The following is a 22,110-nucleotide window of genomic DNA, read 5'->3' on the forward strand; positions in this document are numbered from 1 at the left end:
CTCCAGTAAGGTGACTACACTAGGGTTGTGTGTGTCAATCATTTCCCTAAAGTTTCTTCTAAAGACATCATTATTACCACCTCTTATGTTCCAAATAACAAAATTCATTTATTGAAATATCATATTAGCTTGATTAGGGTTGTTAATGTTACCATTTTCCCTCAGTCTCTGTGGAAGGGATGTTGGATTCCTCTGATCGAAGGAACCAGAATCATTGCATGGCTTCCAACAGTGGGGTCTTGTGGGAGTCTGACATCCATCGAGAATTTGTAGAGTGTGTGTGGGGGAGGGGGGGGGGCAGTTGAGAACATATCTCTTCTCTCGCATTTCCCTGAATAAATATACTTTTACCTCGTTTAGACTTGAAACCTCTAGGACTTGTTCTGACCCCAGCAGGTTCACTTCATCTGCCTCTTCTATTTGATGATCTTCTTGTTCTGGTGGATTGGGAAGAGGGTGTTGTTGGGGAACATTGTTTTGGAAGTTTGGAGGAGCATGAAGGGGTGCATGAAGTGGAGCATCGTTTGCAACTGGAGGTGCTTGATTTGGGTGGTCGTCTGGGTTGGAGTCGATCAAGGCATGAATATGGGGTTCATGTTCAAGATCTCCCCCGGTGGAAAGAATGAGAGATCCATTTTCATATTTTGAGTTTGAATTGGATTGAAGTGGGGTGGCAGACTCCATTGATTCCTCATTGTTTGAGCTAGGTTTGAATTCATTGAGGGAGCTAGAGGGTGTAGTATGTTGTTCATTCAGACATGGTTGAGATAGTTGCTCATTGCCATGTGTATTCCTTCTGACACTAGCTGTGCTAGGAAGTGGGAGTTTTCGAGTACTATCACAGTTTTCTGACCATCCAATATCATGTTGAATGATATTACAAGCCTGTTAGACCTTGTTCTATCTAAGAGAGGGGTTGATCACAAAGAATTGAATTACCTTGCGTCGGTATCATTTCGCTTGAGCCGGGAACTCCTGTTTACCTTGAGACAGGTATTCCTTCTTATAGATATCACCGAAAAATCTTGAGGGAGGGGTGGTTGAAAAAATTTATTTTGGTTGTTCATTTGTGATGACTGAGGCAGTGGGGGGTTGGACATTATGTGTGCACGTTGATGTCTTAGGATTTGAACAAGGCGATATCTCCTTCTTTGAGAAATTGGAATTCTTGGCATGATTATTAGGTGAGAGTTGGTTTATATTGAGGGGTTGAAGGGATTCTTCTGGTGGGGTTGATAGGTTTTTTAGTGTGCTTGGGAGCTTGCTACTTATTACCTCTATTTGCATGTCTTGAGGGTTGCTTGAGCAGATGGGATTAATAGAATTTTGGGAAAGATTTTTCCTTTGGCACGTGCTCTATGTCTTCAGCCATTTGTGGGGTAGTGTGATTGTCTTTGGACAGGTGTTGTTCTAGTATTATTCATGCATGGGGTAATTTTATTAGCGGAGGGATTTAAGTTGGCAGAAGAGACTAGGAGTTCTTTGGAATACATTTTAGGCGTGTTAGTAGGGGTAATTAGGTTATTACGGGAGCTAGGAAGAGGATTATTACCATGCATGTGATTTAATTGGTCCCCTATTGTAGTTGCCACTTGGCCATCTAAACTAGGAGATGGGGTCACGTCCAAGGCCATGCAATCCATCTCTGCAGATCTACCAAGGCTTCGAATTTGTTCCCAATGATAGTGGTGGTTTTTGCAGTAGGGTTTTTGATGACATATCTGCTAGAAGAAGCCTTATTAGTTGTATTATAGGAATGTATTTTATCAAAAGATTTTATATTTAATGGGGGAGAAGAGAAAATACCTGGCATGCGAATATTTTGATCATTGTTCTTACCTTGTATTTGTTGTTGATTGGCTTTCTTCTTTTTTGGGAAGCTCACCGTTTGCCAAACACCTTAATTGATGGACTTAAAGCATCTTCTTTAAAGCCTACTAGTTCCTTTTGTGCCTTAGATTGGTTGGCGGTAGAGTCCAATTCAGTCGGAGAAGGGGCATTAAGAACAATTTTGTACCAACATTTGGACTGGCATGGCCTGCCTCCCACATTTCTTACATAAAAAAATTTCATCCTCATAATGAATATCTTGCTCATGCTGACCAATGAAGATAAGCGGAACTACTGGAACTTCCAGACGCAATTTTTATACATAATCTTGCATATCTTCCTCTTAAAGTTGAGGATGTACATGCATCAATTTTCAAGAGCCTGCCAATTTTGATTCCAATTTTTTTGAGGATCAAACCATCATAAAATTCCGTTGGTAATTGGGGAAGGCGAATCCAAACAACTGTTTGAGAGACCCTTGCATCTGAAGCTAGAAAATTTGGTTCCCATTTTTGAACCGACAGGAAATGCCCAAAGATGAACCAAGGTCCATTATGTAGAGCTCTTAACATATTTTCCTCGTTATTGAATTTAGTAATTTAATAATCACACCCTAAATCAATTAACGGAAAGTTCTCCTTAATTTTCCATAGTTCTTGTAACTTCCTTTTAAGATGATGTTTGATTCTTCTTCCTTGAAGCTTGACTATTGTTGAGTATTTCCATGGCTGGTATATCCGCTGGAAATCTTCTTGAGATAATTAAGTTGTCGGTCGTTTGTGGAGTGGATAAACTTATCCTCTTGCCCAATGTCTTGTAATTCAGTTGGGTATTGGAGACTAGTGTCAATTATCATATTGATTGAAGCATCTTGATCACCCTCTACTAATTTTTCCTTGAAGCTAGGGATGGACAGTGTTGCTTCATTAGATATTTGATTGGTATTAATGTCTGGAGGTTTAGGAGGAGGAATAGATGAACTTGTTTAGATTCCTGCATAACTAGTAGGTTACTTTGAGAGAATAATTGGATATCCTTGATGATTTCAATTCCCCATATATGTATTAACTTTTTATATCGTATTTGATAGTTTGTATTTTTAAGTATATGTGTTTAACTATGATTTTAAATAATATTATATTATAGTATATAACTTAATTAAGGTCATTGACATAATAAATAGAATATTTAGTTTATAAATTTATTATAAAATCTATCGTACTTTTTATGATTATTGTTTTAATATTACGTGTATTAAATAAGTATGCATATAATGTATGTCTCTGTGTCTTAGAGAGAGACTTTAAGTCAACTTTTTCTCTTATTCTCTACTATGTATATAAATTTTTAAGTTTTGACCGTTATTAGTAGAATTTTTTGTAGATTGAAAAATAAAATTTATGTAAAGTATAAATAGATAAATTTTAGGATTTTTTTTATAAAATTTACTCAATTTTCACCTTTTTTTATTACACGCATTGCATAATTTACTAAGTTCTCACTTGCTTTTATTTTTAATTTTGTAAATGGATTGAGTTTTGATTGCTATTAATAAAATTATTGATATGGGTATTTTTTAAAAATTTTCATTATTGAATGCCATTAACTTTTATGCTTGATTACTATTTCTTACTCTTTTTTATTTCAAAAAATGATATTTATTTGTCTATATGTAAGTCTATAATATAGATTAAAATAAGAAAAATAAAAAAAATGATATAAAATTGTAAAGGGTAAAATAAGTATTTTAAAAAGTTAACTTTGATACAAGGAAGAGAATGATTAGTGTCCAACATTGAAGAATGTGTTAGATTTTCAAGTAAAATTTTGGATGTAAATGAATCTATTCAAAATTAGGTTTATACAGAAAAAAAGGCTTTTAATAACACTATCAAATGTCACCTAAAGAATGTTATTTTCGGAAAAGGGCCAGATGTGTCCCTCTACTATCAGAAATTAGTTATAGGTAGCCTCCGTTATACTTTTTATCTCTATCTACCCTTGCCGTTACCCATTTTAATATTTTTACCCCTCAATCTAACGGATCCATTCATGAAGACACGTGGCAGCATCTTATACAACCTGACTATTTTTTCTCTAACCCATCTAACCATTTTCCCTCTAACCCACCCGTTCAGCCCCAAGCCCGAAAAGCCCTCAATTATTCAACAATTACAATTCTAGAAGCATTTCGCAGATTCTAGGCATTGATTAGTACTAATCCAACAAGATTCACAGAAAATCTGAATAAGTTCCGGTCACAAAATACCATTCTTTTCAATTCTCCTAAGCTTCAATTTCACTATCTCGCAATTGTGATAATTTCAGTAGCTTCCTGGCATCTGCCACCGTCAATTTCATCTCCTGCGCCGATTCCGGCAGTAAACCATTCTGCGGCAGGAGCCCGTTGAGTTTAATCCTACTTCGGCTGAAGTCCATTTCATGCAGCTTCTCGATGAGCTTTTTGCCGGAGAGTAGTGATTTGAGATCCTAGGTGGTCGCCGGAAATGGATAGTGGTGGAGGAATCACCGAAAAGTTCCGTTGTGTCCGGGATCTGGGATGATTTTATTATCAGAACAAGGAGTAATCAGTGATCTGGAGTACTACTTTTGATGAATTAAAAGGAAGAGAAACACTCCCTTTAATGCAAAGATTTCCACTACATATGATATGTTGAATCTTGCCAAGAACAAGTGTAGGCTTAACTTTTTAGGAAAATCAGCAGCTCGGGATGTGAAGATCGCCAATGCTAATACCAGCACCATCCTCATCTAAACCCGACCAACTATTCAAAATTTTAATATGCGATCGACAATCTGAGATACCAAAATAGAAACCCTAATTTATACTACTAGCACTTTAATGAAAGTCAAGGAATTTGAGGAATTGTAAAATCTAATCGTTTGTTGCTCATTAAATCCTCTCTCTGCTGTGTCGCTGACACTCCAGCACTGGTTAGATCGCTGGAAACCATGGAGGATCCGCCATTGTATTACAAAATCCTAGTTTTTGAGAAGAAAATAAGATTAGGTCTTTGTAGGGGTGAATACGGGTCGGGGCGAATACGGGTAATGCAAAAGGATAGATGGTTAGGTTATTTCAGATGTTGCCACGTGTCTTTATGACTTGGTCCGTTAGACTGAGGGGTAGAAATATTAAAATTGGTAACAGCAGGGGCCGATAGTGAAGAATAGTATAACGAGGGCTACCTATAACTAATTTCCGATAGTAGAGGGACATATGTAGCCCTTTTCCGTTTTATCATTAGTTGGGATCTCAGACACAAGTGTACTCCTGTTTACAACTCAAAAGAGACTTCCCCAATTTAGTTTCGTCTAATCCAAAAATTCCATATTTCGCCTATAGTCTGTCGCATTTTGTATATTAAGCATGCCCAGTGCTTACAAAATACATTTCTAGCATCAGTTCTCTCTCCTCTTCAGAAGAACTGTGTCCAGATCTCTTTCTCCCACTTCGTTTCCTCTCTGTATTGGAGGGTTTCTTCTTCGTCTGAGATCTCTCTGGCGTTTGGACTCCCCACCAAATCGCCCATTGATTTCGCAATTTAATCACAGATCCGGAGCTCCGATCCATCATCTTTGATCTCGCCCATCATGGCGGCTGCTAACGCTCCGATCACCATGAAAGAGGCCCTCACGGTATAATTACTTGAGCCTCGATTATGTACTGTTTTGAGTCACATTGATTCGCTATTGTTATTAGTGTATTGATAGGTTAGCATGTGTGGACTGTTAGTTAGATCTTCGATACGTAATTATATTGCCAGATCTGTAATAGAGAGTATGCTATTAATTTTGTTATACTGGATTGAATTTCGTATTATGTTGCGCAGTTGCAAAGTATAGGGGTGAACCCGCAGTTCATCACGTTCACGAATGTTACCATGGAATCGGATAAGTATATATGCGTAAGAGAGACGGCGCCTCAGAATAGTGTGGTGATTATTGATATGAACATGCCAATGCAACCTTTGCGGCGTCCAATTACTGCTGATTCTGCTCTTATGAATCCTAATTCTAGAATTTTGGCTCTAAAAGGTATGGATTCTTAGCTACAAGTGTTAAATTCTCATGGATGGTTCTCATACTGGTTCAAGTTACTGACTTTTAAACGGTTTTGATAACAATTCCTGAATTGCCAATGATATTTTTATTTACTGGCTTTAGAGTTTGTTGGATTACTCCCTTTCGAGCAACTAAGCATTCTCTCTTCACCACTTTCCTGATATACTAAAGAACTTTGAAACTAGCAAAAAGTAGAAGGGATTAGCAATCATAGTGTAAAATGCACATGTGAAGCTTTTAGCAATCTAAGTGCGAAATAGGGGATGGATCAAGGAGGTTGATTGGGTTTTGACTGTATTGCGTGTCGTGATCTCCTCCTTGGGGAGATCCTTGTGGATATCACACACTTTTTGATTGGAGTTAGGGAAACAATAGGAACTAATTGGTGGCCATTCTCAATTTTACTGAGGAAGCTGGCAATTGAAGAAGGTGTTCCATAGGATGATACATTTTAGTCCCTTTCTCTCATAACACCTTATATCACTTGAGTGTTGATACGCTTTCAATCTGTTACCCTGCTGCTAATGGTTGATGTATTTCTTATCTTATCTAGCACGTGTGGTTTCTAATTGCATCTTCATTGTATTTTCTACAATAGTGGAACTTATCGTTGTCCCCGCTACATGTTCTGTTATTAGCGAGTTGTTGCTTACAGAATTCCCCTTCCAGGGACATCCTAGTGTATGTTTTTGGAGTTCTTTATTAGGACCAGCACATTGTAGTTTGGCTAGGTCAATTTTACTCTTTCATTCGTTTCTCTTACACAAAATGATGGATTTCTTTTATAAATTATTAATTTTTCATCAAAATAATTGTTAAATTAAATAGAGTAGCAGTGAATAATACAGGGGAAAATTTGTTTTCCTTCATCTACACTGATATCATAAGTGAGTTAGAAAATATTTTTTTAAAGCTTAACAAACTGCTCTTCATCTATCTTGTTAAAAAAATATAAGGACCACCCTATGATACAATCCTCTCTTATCTCTTGAAGCTCAAGTCCCAGGAACTAGTCAAGATCACTTGCAGATTTTCAATATTGAGGCAAAGCAGAAAATGAAATCATATCAGATGCCTGAGCAGGTACTGGCTTTATGTATTTATTTTTGATTGGTTTATGCATTATTTAGTGCCCACGGCCATGGATCATGTGATGCACTGCTCAGCCATATAATGACCAAATGTGTACCACAGGTTGTTTTCTGGAAGTGGATTACTACGAAGATGTTAGGTCTTGTTACACAAACATCAGTCTATCATTGGCCAATTGAAGGTAGGATAGTTTTCTTTTTCACATTACAACCTTTTCTTCTTCCTTTTTGCCTGGTTAAGCTTTATTTCTGTTGGTAGTAATTTCTTGGTCACTTTTTGAAGCTGAGCTGGTGGATGGTTGTCTGCCCTTTATAATTCCCACTTGTCTTTGTGCAGGGGATTCTGAGCCTGTAAAGATGTTTGATAGAACAGCCAATTTAGCCAACAACCAAATAATTAACTACCGATGTGATCCTTCAGAGAAATGGTTGGTTTTGATTGGTATCGCCCCAGGTTCACCAGAGGTGTGTAATGTTTATATGCTAATGAAAGATCAGTCTTGGTGTCCTATTTTTTAAAACAGTCCTTCTCAACTTCCCAAGCAGCCTTTTCAATGTCATTGGGGAAACTGGGAAAGCTTGTGCAGGGCTTGTCAGCTTCTTTTATCTCTGTGATTGCTCTGTCTGCATCCTATTGCTGTAAAATGCTTTTTGCATGTACTTTTCAATCTTTGGATTGTGTAATTTACTATGACTGTGGTTAATATTGCATTGAAATGCCAGTATACTGCAACTATCTTTGCTATTTGGATGTTCGGTGGTATCAGATAAAAAAACCTTAAGCTTAAAGATTGGTAGAACCCTGTTTGTGTTTGTTCCGTTTCTGATGATTTCTCATATGTTTAATGTACAAGGAACATGCACTTCTTTATTTGACTATTCTGCTGTCTTTCTGTTAATAGAGGCCCCAACTGGTCAAAGGGAACATGCAATTATTTTCAGTGGATCAGCAACGCAGTCAAGCTCTCGAGGCACATGCTGCAGCATTTGCCACATTCAGGGTGAGAAAAGCGCCTCCATTCTTTTGATGTGTTACACTGTTCTTGATTTTATGTTTTCCAACCTGACTGTTGCATTCTTTATTCAGGTTCCTGGAAATGATAGGGATTCTATACTCATTTCTTTTGCCACAAAATCCTCGAACGCTGGACAAGTCACATCAAAGTTGCATGTCATTGAGCTTGGAGCTCAGCCAGGTCACTACACTGCTCTTCTCTTCCTTCCTCCTGAAGTTTAATCTTGGAGTTCTTTTAGTAAAATTGTTGTGAGAAAAATGCCTAATGTGATTCTCATAAGTTTTCCTACTGTGTTAAATGCTTGCAGGGAAACCATCTTTTACGAAGAAACAGGCAGATCTATTCTTTCCTCCAGATTTTGCTGATGATTTCCCAGTTGCCATGCAGGTATTTCTTGCCTTCCCTGTGTGGCTCTGTTGTCACTTTACTTTGTCTTTCTGCATTTTGCCCTATTCAGTTTCCTGTAACATGGTTCTTTGTTATTTTGGCAGATATCTCATAAATACAGTTTAATTTATGTCATCACAAAGCTTGGGCTTCTCTTTGTCTATGACCTCGAAACAGCTACTGCAGTGTACAGGAATAGGATCAGCCCGGATCCTATTTTTCTGACAGCAGAAGCTTCATCTATTGGTGGTTTCTATGCCATCAACAGACGAGGTCAAGTGTTGCTCGCCACAGTAAATGAAGCAACTCTAGTACCTTTTGTCAGTGGCCAAGTATGTCAATTTTGTTTACTCTTTTATTATAATATATCATTAGCATTTTATTTAGAGACTTCTTTCTAGTTTGTATAAACCAAGATATAAATTTTGTACACATCATATTCCAGTTGAATAATCTGGAGCTTGCTGTTAATCTTGCCAAAAGAGGAAACCTTCCTGGAGCTGAGAATTTGGTAAGTTGATATCATATTGTCAACTTCCTATGGAAATCTACCCAATCTTTTCTTATTATACGGTGCACCATTGGTTTTGCTATCCTATCTGCGTTTCCTTCTCCGAGGATATACTAAAATGGAATTATTGATTGTTGTAGATATCATCAGCAGTTTGATCTTATTGATTCAACATGTTGATAATCTGAGATGATGTCTTTCTCATCTTATTGATTCAACATGTTGATAATCTGAGATGATGTCTTTCTCTATAATGAAGTCAATCTATTACATTTATATTTCCTCAGGTTGTCCAGCGGTTTCAAGAGTTGTTTGCCCAGACAAAGTACAAAGAAGCTGCCGAGCTTGCAGCGGAATCACCACAAGGCATACTCCGTACGCCTGACACTGTTGCCAAATTTCAGGTATTGGTTATGACACCGGAAACATGTTTTACTCTGAGGATTTTTATCACTCCACAGTCCGTGAAAGAGTCTCTGAATGTTCGTCTGTTATTCTGCAAAAGGTAGTCAAATGTTTATTCACTTAGTTTTGTAATTGGTCTTTTTTGCAGAGTGTTCCCGTTCAAGCAGGGCAAACGCCTCCGCTATTGCAGTACTTTGGGACACTTTTAACAAAAGGGAAGCTAAACGCTTTTGAATCATTAGAACTGTCGCGTCTTGTTGTCAACCAGAACAAGAAAAACCTGTTGGAGAACTGGTTGGCCGAGGATAAGCTGGAGTGTAGTGAGGAACTCGGGGATCTTGTGAAGGTCAAATTTTGAATTTGAAATTCTTTATTTGCTTGTTCGCCACCTTATTTGCTTTTGCTTTTGCAAGTAGTCTATTGCTCTAGTTACTGATTGCACTCGTAAATTTTTATTAGACTGTTGATAATGACCTTGCCCTGAAAATATATATCAAAGCAAGAGCGACTCCGAAAGTTGTTGCTGCTTTTGCTGAGCGCAGGGAGTTCGACAAGATTCTGATATATTCCAAGCAGGTGAGTGGCTCATTTGTGTGGTCGTGTGGCTGACTGTTTTGTGTCTTTCTTTTTCTCCTCTTGAATTTTTTAATTTGTTTTTCTTCTTTTTTGGTGCTTGTCTGAGCTTGGATGTTTAGATGCTTCAAACCTGTCTGGTATAACTGAATTCAACGTTGGATATTTAAAATGATTTTTTTGGTTGATACAGGTTGGATATACACCTGACTACTTGTTCCTTCTTCAAACCATTCTGCGATCTGATCCTCAGGTATGCTGAGAATAGTCCAATAACTCATAATGTTATCTTATCTCATCCATATCTACTGCCTTCATTTTGTAGATTTTACCGGATTTACTCTTCGGTATTTGGATGTTAAAATCTTTGACTGTATGATACAGCCTCAAATTTGGTTTTCTTTTTTGAGGAGATTTTGCAACAAGAAATGTGTATCTAATGATGTCACTTTGAGATATTGTACTCAGTTTAGAAAGTTGCCTTTTCTGTGGTGAAGAGAAAATGAGCACTTGTAAATCCGACATGGTGCTAATTTGGATGAAGTTGAACAATTTGTGCGTTTGTGCAGGGAGCTGTTAACTTTGCGCTCATGATGTCCCAAATGGAGGGCGGTTGTCCTGTTGATTACAACACTATCACCGATCTATTTCTTCAGGTTAATTGACTCATAATGATGTCAAATAGCTTGTAGACTGTCAAGCAGACAATTTATTACAAATTTATCCTTTCTTAAGTGCTTTAAAGTCTATGTGCGTTAGAACGCTTGCTATCTTCTTCTGTGGGATGCAGTTCACAGCTGATAAGGGATTGTCTCTTTCTTTCTGCTTTTGTTAATAGAGAAACATGATCCGTGAGGCAACAGCATTTTTACTGGATGTTCTGAAACCTAACCTTCCAGAGCATGGCTTTCTGCAGACTAAGGTTTCTTTACTCTTTTCATTAGGAAGCTTTGTTTGTTAATCTCTTCTGCTTTTGAATCGTAACTTTTTCTTCTACTCAGGTCTTGGAAATCAACCTTGTGACTTTCCCGAATGTTGCTGATGCTATATTAGCAAATGGGATGTTCAGTCATTATGATCGACCTCGTATTGCTCAACTTTGCGAGAAAGGTGGTCTTTACATGCGGGCTCTGCAGGTTGAATCATCATCAGCATTTCTTCCTTAACTATTCTCAAGATACCACAGCTAAGTCAGAATAATCTATTTGTTGTTTCTGCAGCACTATTCTGAACTGCCTGATATCAAGCGTGTTATTGTGAATACACATGCAATTGAGCCTCAGGTTGGAAAAATCTATAGATCGTATTTACCTTTTCTTTAGGAGTTTTATCTGACTTATACTGATTAATGCTGTTCCTTTCAGGCCTTGGTTGAGTTCTTTGGGACTCTTTCACGTGAATGGGCACTGGAATGCATGAAAGACCTCCTTGTTATCAATATCAAAGGGAACCTTCAAATAATTGTTCAGGTACTGGTTATGGTGTGTCATTGCAGAAGAGACCTTTTGCTGGAACTTATCATGTACTCTCACCTATAATGCTTGCATAAATTCAAGCAGCGGAATTTCTTGGTAGTATACCACAATAATGGCAGCTTAGCTGATTATGAGTATTGCAGGTTGCAAAAGAGTACTGTGAGCAGTTGGGTGTTGATGCTTGCATAAAGCTTTTTGAGCAATTTAAGTCTTATGAGGGGTTATATTTCTTCCTTGGATCATATTTGAGTTCCAGGTGCATACTCAAGATATCTTTTTGTCATTTTGGCAGGCTAATTATAATTATTAATTAATCATTGATTTTTTGGGTCTTGTGCAGTGAGGATCCTGATATCCACTTTAAATATATTGAGGCAGCTGCCAGAACTGGACAAATCAAGGAGGTTGAGCGTGTCACAAGAGAATCAAACTTCTATGACGCAGAAAAGACAAAGAACTTCTTGATGGAAGCCAAACTTCCTGATGCTCGGCCTCTGATTAATGTTTGTGACCGCTTTGGTTTTGTTCCCGATCTCACACACTATCTCTATACCAACAATATGCTACGGTATATTGAAGGTTATGTCCAGAAGGTTCGTATGGTTTCTGTGTAATACTTGTTTTATGGAAGTATTTGCAAGTGGGGCATGACAGGCTTTTATCTTTTATGGAATAGGTCAATCCAGGAAATGCTCCTTTAGTTGTAGGGCAGCTTTTAGATGATGAGTGTCCTGAGGACTTCATTAAGGGATTGATCCTGTCTGTGCGTTCTCTGCTTCCAGTTGAGCCCTTGGTGGTAGAATGTGAAAAGAGGTCTTTGTTTATCCCTGTAGAATTGATCCAAATATGTTTGCAGTCAACCTTAGTGTGTTAAACTTTTTATCCTATTGGTTTTCAGGAATCGACTCCGCTTGCTGACACAGTTTCTGGAGCATCTTGTAAGTGAAGGAAGTCAAGATGTGCATGTACACAATGCTCTGGGAAAGATTATCATCGATAGCAATAACAACCCAGAGCATTTCCTCACAACCAATCCATACTATGACTCACGCGTTGTGGGTAAATATTGTGAGAAGCGCGATCCTACCCTTGCTGTTGTTGCATATAGGAGAGGGCAATGTGATGACGAACTCATTAATGTGACAAACAAGAACTCTTTGTTCAAACTTCAGGCGAGGTTAGTCACTCGTTAGGTTTGCGATATTAGCTGGTTTATCAGAAGTCTATTGGTGAGTTAAACCATCATATTATAATGTTTTCAGGTATGTGGTTGAGAGGATGGATGGTGATCTTTGGGAGAAAGTTCTTAATCCCGAAAATGAGTTTAGAAGGCAGCTTATTGATCAAGTTGTTTCCACTGCTCTGCCTGAAAGCAAGAGCCCTGAGCAAGTTTCTGCTGCTGTTAAAGCTTTCATGACTGCTGATCTTCCTCATGAACTGATTGAGCTTCTTGAAAAGATTGTGCTCCAGAACTCTGCATTCAGTGGGAACTTTAATTTGCAGAATTTGCTTATCCTGACAGCCATCAAAGCTGATCCATCCAGAGTAATGGACTATATCAATAGGCTTGATAATTTTGATGGACCTGCAGTAGGGGAGGTTGCTGTAGAAGCCCAACTTTATGAAGAAGCTTTTGCTATCTTCAAGAAGTTCAATCTGAATGTCCAGGCTGTTAATGTTCTGCTTGACAACATTCGTGATATTAATCGGGCTGTGGAGTTTGCATTCCGAGTTGAAGAAGATGCTGTTTGGAGCCAGGTGGCTAAAGCTCAACTGAGAGAAGGATTAGTGAGCGATGCTATTGAGTCATTTATTCGTGCAGATGATGCCACCCACTTTTTGGATGTAATTCATGCTGCAGAAGATGCAGATGTTTACCATGACTTGGTTAAGTATTTGCTGATGGTAAGGCAGAAGACAAAAGAGCCCAAAGTTGATAGTGAACTCATTTATGCATATGCTAAAATTGATCGATTGGGTGATATTGAAGAATTTATTCTCATGCCAAATGTTGCTAATCTACCGAATGTTGGTGATAAGCTGTTTGATGAAGGCTTATATGAGGCTGCAAAGATCATTTTCGCTTTCATTTCTAACTGGGCCAAGTTGGCGAGCACGCTTGTGAAGTTAAATCAATTTCAAGGTGCTGTCGATGCAGCACGCAAGGCAAATAGTGCTAAGACATGGAAAGATGTCTGCTTTGCTTGTGTTGATGCTGAGGAGTTCCGTTTGGCTCAAATTTGTGGGCTTAACATTATCGTGCAGGTATCTTAACTTTTTGCTGTACGGGTTATTATCGAGCAGACGTTGCTTGTACTTCTGCCTGTCTTCATTTGCATCTAAGGAGATTTTCTGGCTACTCATGATATGTATATCTCCTTTTACTTTTGCAGGTAGATGACTTGGAGGAAGTTAGTGAATATTACCAAAATAGAGGATGTTTCAATGAATTAATCTCTCTTATGGAGAGTGGGCTGGGTTTGGAGCGTGCACATATGGGTATCTTCACAGAACTTGGTGTTTTGTATGCCAGATACCGTCACGAGAAGCTCATGGAACACATTAAATTATTCTCCACCAGACTCAACATTCCCAAGCTTATTCGTGCCTGTGATGAGCAGCAACACTGGAAGGAACTCACATATTTGTACATCCAATATGATGAATTTGATAATGCTGCCACTACTGTCATGAATCATTCTCCAGATGCCTGGGATCATATGCAGTTCAAAGACATTGTTGTCAAAGTTGCTAATGTGGAGCTTTATTACAAGGCCGTTCACTTCTATTTGAAAGAGCATCCGGATCTCATTAATGATATGCTAAATGTTCTTGCACTTAGAGTGGATCATACACGCGTAGTGGACATAATGAGAAAGGTCTTTGCTTATAACCAAAACCTCATTGCTTGCAACAAATGTTTGGATTAGATTGTGATATGCATTCTTCTTTCTAAATCATTTGTTGTTTTTTCTGTTGGGTTGACATCAGGCTGGTCACCTTCGCCTAGTCAAGCCTTACATGATTGCTGTTCAGAGCAACAACGTTTCTGCAGTGAATGAGGCCCTTAACGAAATTTATGTTGAGGAAGAAGACTATGATAGACTACGTGAATCAACTGATTTGCATGATAACTTCGATCAAATTGGCCTTGCGCAGAAGGTGGAGGCTAGTTCTTCTAAGTTCTCTCTCTGTGTTCATAAGATGTCTCATAACTTTTTCCGCTTTTCTTTTGTTTTAAGCAGATAGAGAAACATGAGCTTCTCGAGATGCGGCGTGTTGCTGCCTATATCTATAAGAAAGCTGGTAGGTGGAAGCAATCCATTGCTCTGTCAAAGAAAGATAATCTCTACAAAGATGCCATGGAGACAGCCTCACAATCTGGAGATCGCGAACTTGCAGAGGAGTTGCTTGTTTACTTTATTGAACAGGTATAGTGGTTTGAATTTTAAGAATTATCCTTACTGTTCACTCCCCCTTTCTGCCCAAGCCCCTGAAGAGGTAAACACAGTGATTGCAGAAAATAGGTTATTTACTTGCTCTGTCATCTATGTCAGTTTCATGATTAAATTATTGTGACTTGCGAGTAAGAACCAAACGTCTTGGTTTACTGGGTATCTGCAGGTGTCAGAGCACCCCCACCTCCCCACTCCCTAAAATTAAATGTGACAGATATCCCAGTAAAAAAGAAAAAAAGTTGGTACACTTCAACGTTTTAGCAGATATGGCTTAAAGTTTTTGTTACCATATCTATATGCATATTCGAATGTCATGCTTTGCCTTTTAAAAGAAAACAAAAGGAAATTTATGGACAGGAATTATTAAGGAGGTAATAAAATAGTTTGTGTGGAAATGATGTTTGTTGGTCCAAGAAATTCCGATACCTTGGATTCTTGTAACCTGTGCATTGGTTAATGCTAGTATAAAGTCTAATGTACTAGACATCTAGAAAATTCTGAAGCCTCTTACTTTAAGTTCATATTTTTTTCATTTGACTTTTATTCTATTTTTTTATTCTTTATCTTTGTTTAAGAAAGCCTTTGGGAGAAATGAAATCGAGCTTCTAACCACTGGTACTTGTTTTTGCAGGGAAAGAAAGAATGCTTCGCATCATGCCTGTTTGTTTGTTATGATTTGATTCGCCCAGATGTTGCCCTTGACCTTGCCTGGATGAATAATATGATTGACTTTGCATTCCCTTACCTGTTACAGGTAAATCTCTGAACCTCCACAGCAACTGGTTCTGCAAAGTTTATTTTTTGTTGTTGTAGGCAGTGTGGTTAAAGCACACATATTGTGCCTGTGATGCAATTCAAATTTGCTTTGGCAGAACTGCTATGCTCTTTAAATAAACTTCTCCACGAGGTTCTGATGAGACACTTCCATTAGTCACCCTGGTTTAGTTTATGTCAAAATCGTTTGGTCTATCTCTGCATTCTGTTCGGAAAAGTTTTTCCGCACATGAACTGTTAGACCAAAAAAGAAAATTCTTAAACCAGTACACCCCCAATGTTGAGGGTCTCTGCTGTTTTGAAGATTAGACCTGCCTCGGACAAGATACTCTTATTTCTTTAAGCCTGTAATCATTTTTGATTTCGTCCATTGGAGTGCTTCTTAAAGATCTTGTTCCACACTGCCATCAGCAATCACTAACTTGGCTCTCTCTCTCTCTCTCTCTCTCTCTCTCAGTTTATCCGTGAATACACTGGCAAGGTTGATGAGCTAATAAAAGATAAGATTGAGGCTCAAAGTGAAGCAAAAGCCAAAGAGAATGAAGAGAAGGATGTTATTAAGCAGCAGGTACATAGCGAACCTATCTATGGTTGGAACTAATTGAATTTATTTCCTTATTTTGGCCTGGAATTTATGAATTAAGTTGCATGGATCATGGTAATATTGTGACAAGTGGCACGCATGTACACCTTGTGTCAAAATTGACCATCTCTTAATGTGTTGATGTCCAAACCAGGCTTTGCTAATCGTATTCACTGATTGATTGCAGAATATGTATGCACAGCTACTGCCATTGGCTTTACCTGCTCCACCAATGCCAGGCATGGGAGGTGCAGGCATGGGAGGTGGTTTTGCTCCTCCCCCGCCTATGGGTGGAATGGGAATGCCTCCCATGCCTCCATTTGGCATGCCACCCATGGGTTCCTACTAATCTGATGGCGCTCAACATACTGGTATAAACAAACACTACACACGGGCAAGCAGATGATCTGGGTCTTTTGCTCTGTGTTTAGAGTTGTTACCCTTGTATCTTTCTCACTCACCTTGCAGTTGTTGACCGCTGATGGGCACAAGTGGAGGCTCAAGATAAAATAATTGTTTTCTGTTGTGTGTCATAGGGTGTTGATATCTTCTTTGTAATATTCTTTTAGAAGAGGCATTTTTTCTTTTATTTTTGTTTGTAGTTAGGCAGAAAGAGGACAGTTCTATTATTCAGGACCAAAGAGATGCATTGTATTGCATCTTGTATTGATTTATTGGGGGTCAGTGAAGGTGCTACTTCTCCAGTTTTGTAATTGTTTCCATATTCATTTTCTTGAGGGTATAATTATGTTGAATCCTATTTGGGGGTTTTTTTTCTATGCGGGCGTGTCTTCATCCTATGTTATACCCAGTTGCTTTTATCCAGCAGATTCTCGATTGTATCTTATCATTCTCTTTTTAACAGCATAGCTAATCTGATTGTATTGAGCTTTATGATAATTGTCTGACTATGGGCGGTGGAACTAACTCGGATGTTCCTTTTTAGAATTATAATGTTTTATCTTCGGGTTTATTTAGTGATTGTTGGATGTAGTAATCAAACTAAATGAATGTATTCTTTTAAAAGTAATTTTGCTTAATAGGAGTTGTTATATATCTTCTATCACTACCGATGCAGCTAATCAAGGGAACTACTTGAGGGGTTTGTGCTTCATCGTAGCTCAATCCACTGTCTTATTTTGGTTGATTGGGTTTCTTGTAGTTTATACGTGGGTTGGAAGAAAGTTGTTATTCTGTAGCAAATTCTACCAGTGAAAACAAAGATAAAATAGGTTAATTCATGGTTGACAACTTTCTGTAAAGCAACAATTGACTTCGTGAACTTTTTAGGCTGTCTTCCACAAACGATCACATTCCGTGAAACTTGTCATTTTTATGATTTTATAGCCAAGCAAAATGTAATGGCTTGTCTAAACCACGAGTTTCAAAAATCTCTTTTGCTTAAATTCCCTGTCAAAATAAAATAAAGGAAGTATAGAGTAATTCACTCTTCACCTGCTTCTCATGCGCTGTGCATTATCTTGTTTGTTCTCTTTTTTTCTTTTTTCCACAATTATTTTCTCAACCCAAATAAAATTACATAATAAATTGGAGAAATTAATTATTGAATTGGAATCACTTAATATTGAATTAAAATGAAGTCTAAGATGATGGGTGGTGGGGAAAGGTTCACATCCATGATTTGTATTCCATCACGCTTGTATGCAAGTTTCACTAAAACAAAATCATTCTTGTGATTAATATTATGGTCTTGATACGATCTTCATAATTGAAAAAAGAACCGAAAGATCTAAAGAACAAATTAGAAGAATTGCTCTTGAACAATTGAGGTATGAGTTAAACACATAATGAAGAAGATATTATTGCTTTAAATCACTAATTCGATGCTTACATATGGGAATTAATCCAACTAATAAAAATTAAGGAAATCTGGAGCGAAAGTTAGTTACAACTAACTTTGGGAGTCATGTGCTTTCCACGTGCCTAACTGTTATAACCAACTTTCAGCTGAAAATAGGGGAAATAAATGTGCAAATGAAAAATACAAAGAATGTAATTCCAAATATAATTGGATCATAACAACTACCCTCCCCTTCAAAAATCCTTGTCCTCAAGGATTGAAAATAGGAAATCTGAACTGGAAATCATGTAAATCTTCCCAAGTGATGTCTTGAGAAGCTGAGTTTAACCACTTGGCAAGACTTTGGCCTATGATGGTATTCCGGTGTATGCATTGGAGAACAAACTTGATGATAATGTGAAGGTTAGGGATGATGCAGTAGGGTCAGACCAAAGTACAGGCAATGGAAAAGGTGGTGATATCAATAGAACAGACATTTCTGAGCAGAATACCACAGTAATTCCTGGGCTAGGTAGTGTGTATGAGCAACAATTCAAAATGATGCAGGCTGCTTCTTCTTCTATGGTGAATAGCAATGAAAAGGCTGATGAGCAGGCAATTGTTCCAAGAGCATCTGGGGAAATAGAGGAAGTGCCTATGGAATATGGCACTGATCAAATTATGCAGCTGTATCTTAATGTTCCACCGAAGACTCCACTACAACATTTACATGATTTAGTTATACACAATGTGACACCAATTGATGAAGACTTAATGAGACAAAATCCTATGGAGGATGAGGGAGATGATGAATCAACAGCAGAAAACTACAAACATGTGGCTAGGGATGGGGATCTATCACCTACAGCTAGTGTTAGAGGAGGTAAGAAAACAAAGAAGAATCAGAATAAAGAGCCACAACAACCTTCAAGAATTATGCCCAGGAGGGCAGCTTCTCTATCCAAATGATGATCAAAACATTAATATGGAACATAAGGTCCGTGAATACACAACGGGCCTTTCCTAGGGTGATCAACATGAATAGGGAGCATAACTTTTGTGCAGTTGCATTGATGGAGCCTTTTCAAAAGAAGAGACTCATTGATAGATATAGAAGAAGGTTGAATATGGAGACTGCTTATGCAAATATTAATGGGCAAATATGGTTGTTCTTTGATGCAGTGGTGGAATGGGAATAAGTGGAGGATACTGAGCAACAAGTGACTGTAAGAGTGTTTCACCATGACCCGGGGCAGCACATGATGATGACATTTGTTTATGCAAAATGTTCAGCAATAGAGAGGTTGGAAATGTGGGATCACTGTATTACTTAGCAAGTGATATGAAATTGCCATGGTTGGTAGGAGGGAATTTCAATGTGATATTGCATGAAGATGAGAAAATAGGAGTACTACCAGTACACCCTCCTGAATATGAGAATTTTGCATTTTGTGTAAACTCTTGTGGTTTGTTTGAACAAAGATACAAAGGAAGTCCATTTACATGGTGGAATGGGAGATCCAATGCTGCATGTATACTCAAAAGATTGGATAGGATCTTTGTGAATTTGCCATTTCAAAACATGTTGCCAACTATTAAAGTTGAACATCTAATCAGAACTGGATCAGATCATGCACCATTGTTAATGACATGTGGGGAGCAGACCACCAATTTTGTCAATCCTTTCAGGTTCTTGAACTTTTGGAATAAACATGCTACATTTATGGAGGTGGTGAGGCAGAATTGGGAAGCTGATTTCATAGGGGATCCGTTTTTGATGTTCAAGCAGAAGCTGAAGAGGGTGAAGGCAACACTGTCAAAATGGAGTAGGGAAACATTTGGTGATATCTTCAAGCAGTTGGCTATTTTGGAGGACATTGTTAGGGTGAAAGAGATGTTGTTTGAAGAAGAGCCTACAATTGAGAACAGGATTATGCTTCAAAAGGCTCAATCTGAATTAAAAAAATACTTGAGTATTGATGAGCAGTACTGGAAGCAAAGAGCTGGGATGACTTGGTTTGCTGAAGGAGATAGGAATACAAGTTTCTTTCACAATCATGTCAATGGCAAAAGAAAGAAATTGCAACTGAAGAGGATCAAAAGTGGAAGTGGGGTATGGATTGAAGACCAGGAGCAATTGGCTATAGCTGCAGTGGACTTCTATAAAAAAACAGTTCACAAATGAAGGTACATCCGAGTTTCACTCATTCTCTGAACTGCCTAGTGCAGGGAGGAGGTTGATTAATTTAGACAAGTCTCAAACTCCTAACCTTAGGATTAGAACAGCAAAGAGAAGAGCCCTAGACTGATGGCTTCACAGGATTGGAATCAGCACATACCTGCGAGTTTCTTTTATGTCTCATTCTGTATACTATTAAGGTACTTTCCAGTGGCATTAGCATGGTCACATGCTCATTCTGGAGGTGCTTTGATAGTGCACTTGACCAATGTGATAAGCATGTATTGGATGGTGCAATTTATTCTACTTCTGATATGTTCAAATATTAAGGAAAAGGTTGAAGCTGTTATGTGGAATTTCTGGAGATTGTTGAATCATTTATCAGTGGTATTAGCATGTCTTCATGCTCAATCTGAGGATGGTTTAGCAATGTTTAGAATAATTTCTACATTAACGGTTCGGGAAGAGAAGGATCTGAGCTTACAAGATCATAAAATCATCCAGAACCACAGGCCTGGCGGCGCCACGCTAAAGCCTGATGATACCCTGGCGTTACCCTCGCGTCACCAACTTAAAGCCAGCCCTGGCTTGGCTTTTGCCATGAAAAGCCTACTTAAAGCCAGCCCCAGCCTGGCTTTTGCCTTGCAAAGCCTGCTTAAAGCCAGCCCCAGCCTGGCTTTTGCCTTGCAAAGCCTGCTTAAAGCCAGCCCCAGCCTGGCTTTTGCCTTGCAAAGCCTGCCTAAAGCCAGCTTCAAGACATGTGTAGCCAGGCTCTTTTACATGATAATATTGATGATCGACCACATAATTTATAAATGGATAGAGTCAGTACACTGCCTATGGGGATCATATTGTAGCAACACTAATGATTGGAAGACTATGCTGGCTTCAATTATGTGGTAGAGATGTTTGGAATTCATTTTAGCCTATGGACTGCATACCCTGGCACCTGGTGAGAGCTTGATAGGTGCTGATTGGTATTTTCCACTGGCAATTGGATTCACATACACTGACAGGAGAAGGAAGAATTCAGCGGACAATGTTGTAATAGCTAGTTCATTAGACTTTAGCTTTTCTATCTTTTTAATACTTAGTAGCTTCACGCAACTTCTCTTTTGGTTTGGACATCTTGTAAGCTTTGGACCCATTTTGGGATTTTATTTATATACTAGCCACTAGGCAGCCTGCCTAGTGGTATATTTGCTAAAAAATTGGCTCAGTAGAACATAACCATGTTCAGTATGAACAATAGGAAGGATTGGTGAAATAGGTTGAGTACCAACCTTCATTTTGAATTGAGAAATGTGGAATGCCGGGTGAATTTTGGAATGAGCTGGCAAAGCTAAAGTATAAGCAACATCCCCAACCTTGTGAGTGATCTGAAAAGGACCATAGAACTTAGCAGTAAGTTTTTGAAATGAGTGATTCTTCGAGGAAAGTTGTTTATAAGGTTGTAGTTTGACATACACCCAATCCCCAACAGCATAAGACCTATCAGTTCTCCCCTTATCAGCATGAGATTTCATTCTATTCTGAGCTCTGAGTAAGTGAGCTTTAACAGTCCTTAAAGTAGCCTTTCTTGCCTGCAAACTTCTGTCAACAAGTTCTAACTGAGAATCAAAGGGCATGTAAGGAAGTAAAGGTGGTGGTTGCTGGCCTTAAACAACCTCATAAGGAGTCGTTTTGGTGGTTGAATGATGGGTAGTATTGTACCATCATTTAGCTAAAGATAACCACTGAGGCCATTCCTTTGGCCTGTCAAATGTTATGCATTTGAGATAATATTTTAAACATCTATTGATCACCTTTGGTTGACCATTTGTTTGGGGGTGGTAGACTGTAGAAGTAAGCAAATCAAATTTCTGAAGTTTGAATAGTTCTTTCCAAAACTTGCTTGTAGAAACCACATTTCTGTCTGATACTACAGACTTGGGCATACCA

General features: G+C 38.4%; 1 protein-coding gene across 1 annotated transcript; it reads left to right on the plus strand.

Annotated features, from left to right (window-relative positions):
• LOC109233450 (clathrin heavy chain 2) lies at window positions 5,129–17,017 on the plus strand. The gene is made up of 30 exons (XM_019399329.1): window positions 5,129–5,490; window positions 5,685–5,889; window positions 6,911–6,999; window positions 7,111–7,189; window positions 7,345–7,472; window positions 7,910–8,008; window positions 8,095–8,203; window positions 8,331–8,410; window positions 8,515–8,742; window positions 8,856–8,921; window positions 9,209–9,325; window positions 9,475–9,672; window positions 9,786–9,902; window positions 10,093–10,152; window positions 10,469–10,555; window positions 10,738–10,821; window positions 10,901–11,035; window positions 11,120–11,182; window positions 11,264–11,368; window positions 11,518–11,630; window positions 11,715–11,967; window positions 12,051–12,187; window positions 12,273–12,551; window positions 12,637–13,639; window positions 13,768–14,253; window positions 14,366–14,536; window positions 14,620–14,805; window positions 15,464–15,586; window positions 16,064–16,174; window positions 16,377–17,017. The coding sequence occupies exons 1-30, from the start codon at window positions 5,446–5,448 to the stop codon at window positions 16,536–16,538; spliced, it is 5,118 nt and encodes a 1,705-aa protein (XP_019254874.1). The 5' UTR covers window positions 5,129–5,445; the 3' UTR covers window positions 16,539–17,017.

This window comes from Nicotiana attenuata, chromosome 10, assembly GCF_001879085.1.
Source record: "Nicotiana attenuata strain UT chromosome 10, NIATTr2, whole genome shotgun sequence".
NCBI classification, from domain to species: domain Eukaryota; kingdom Viridiplantae; phylum Streptophyta; class Magnoliopsida; order Solanales; family Solanaceae; genus Nicotiana; species Nicotiana attenuata.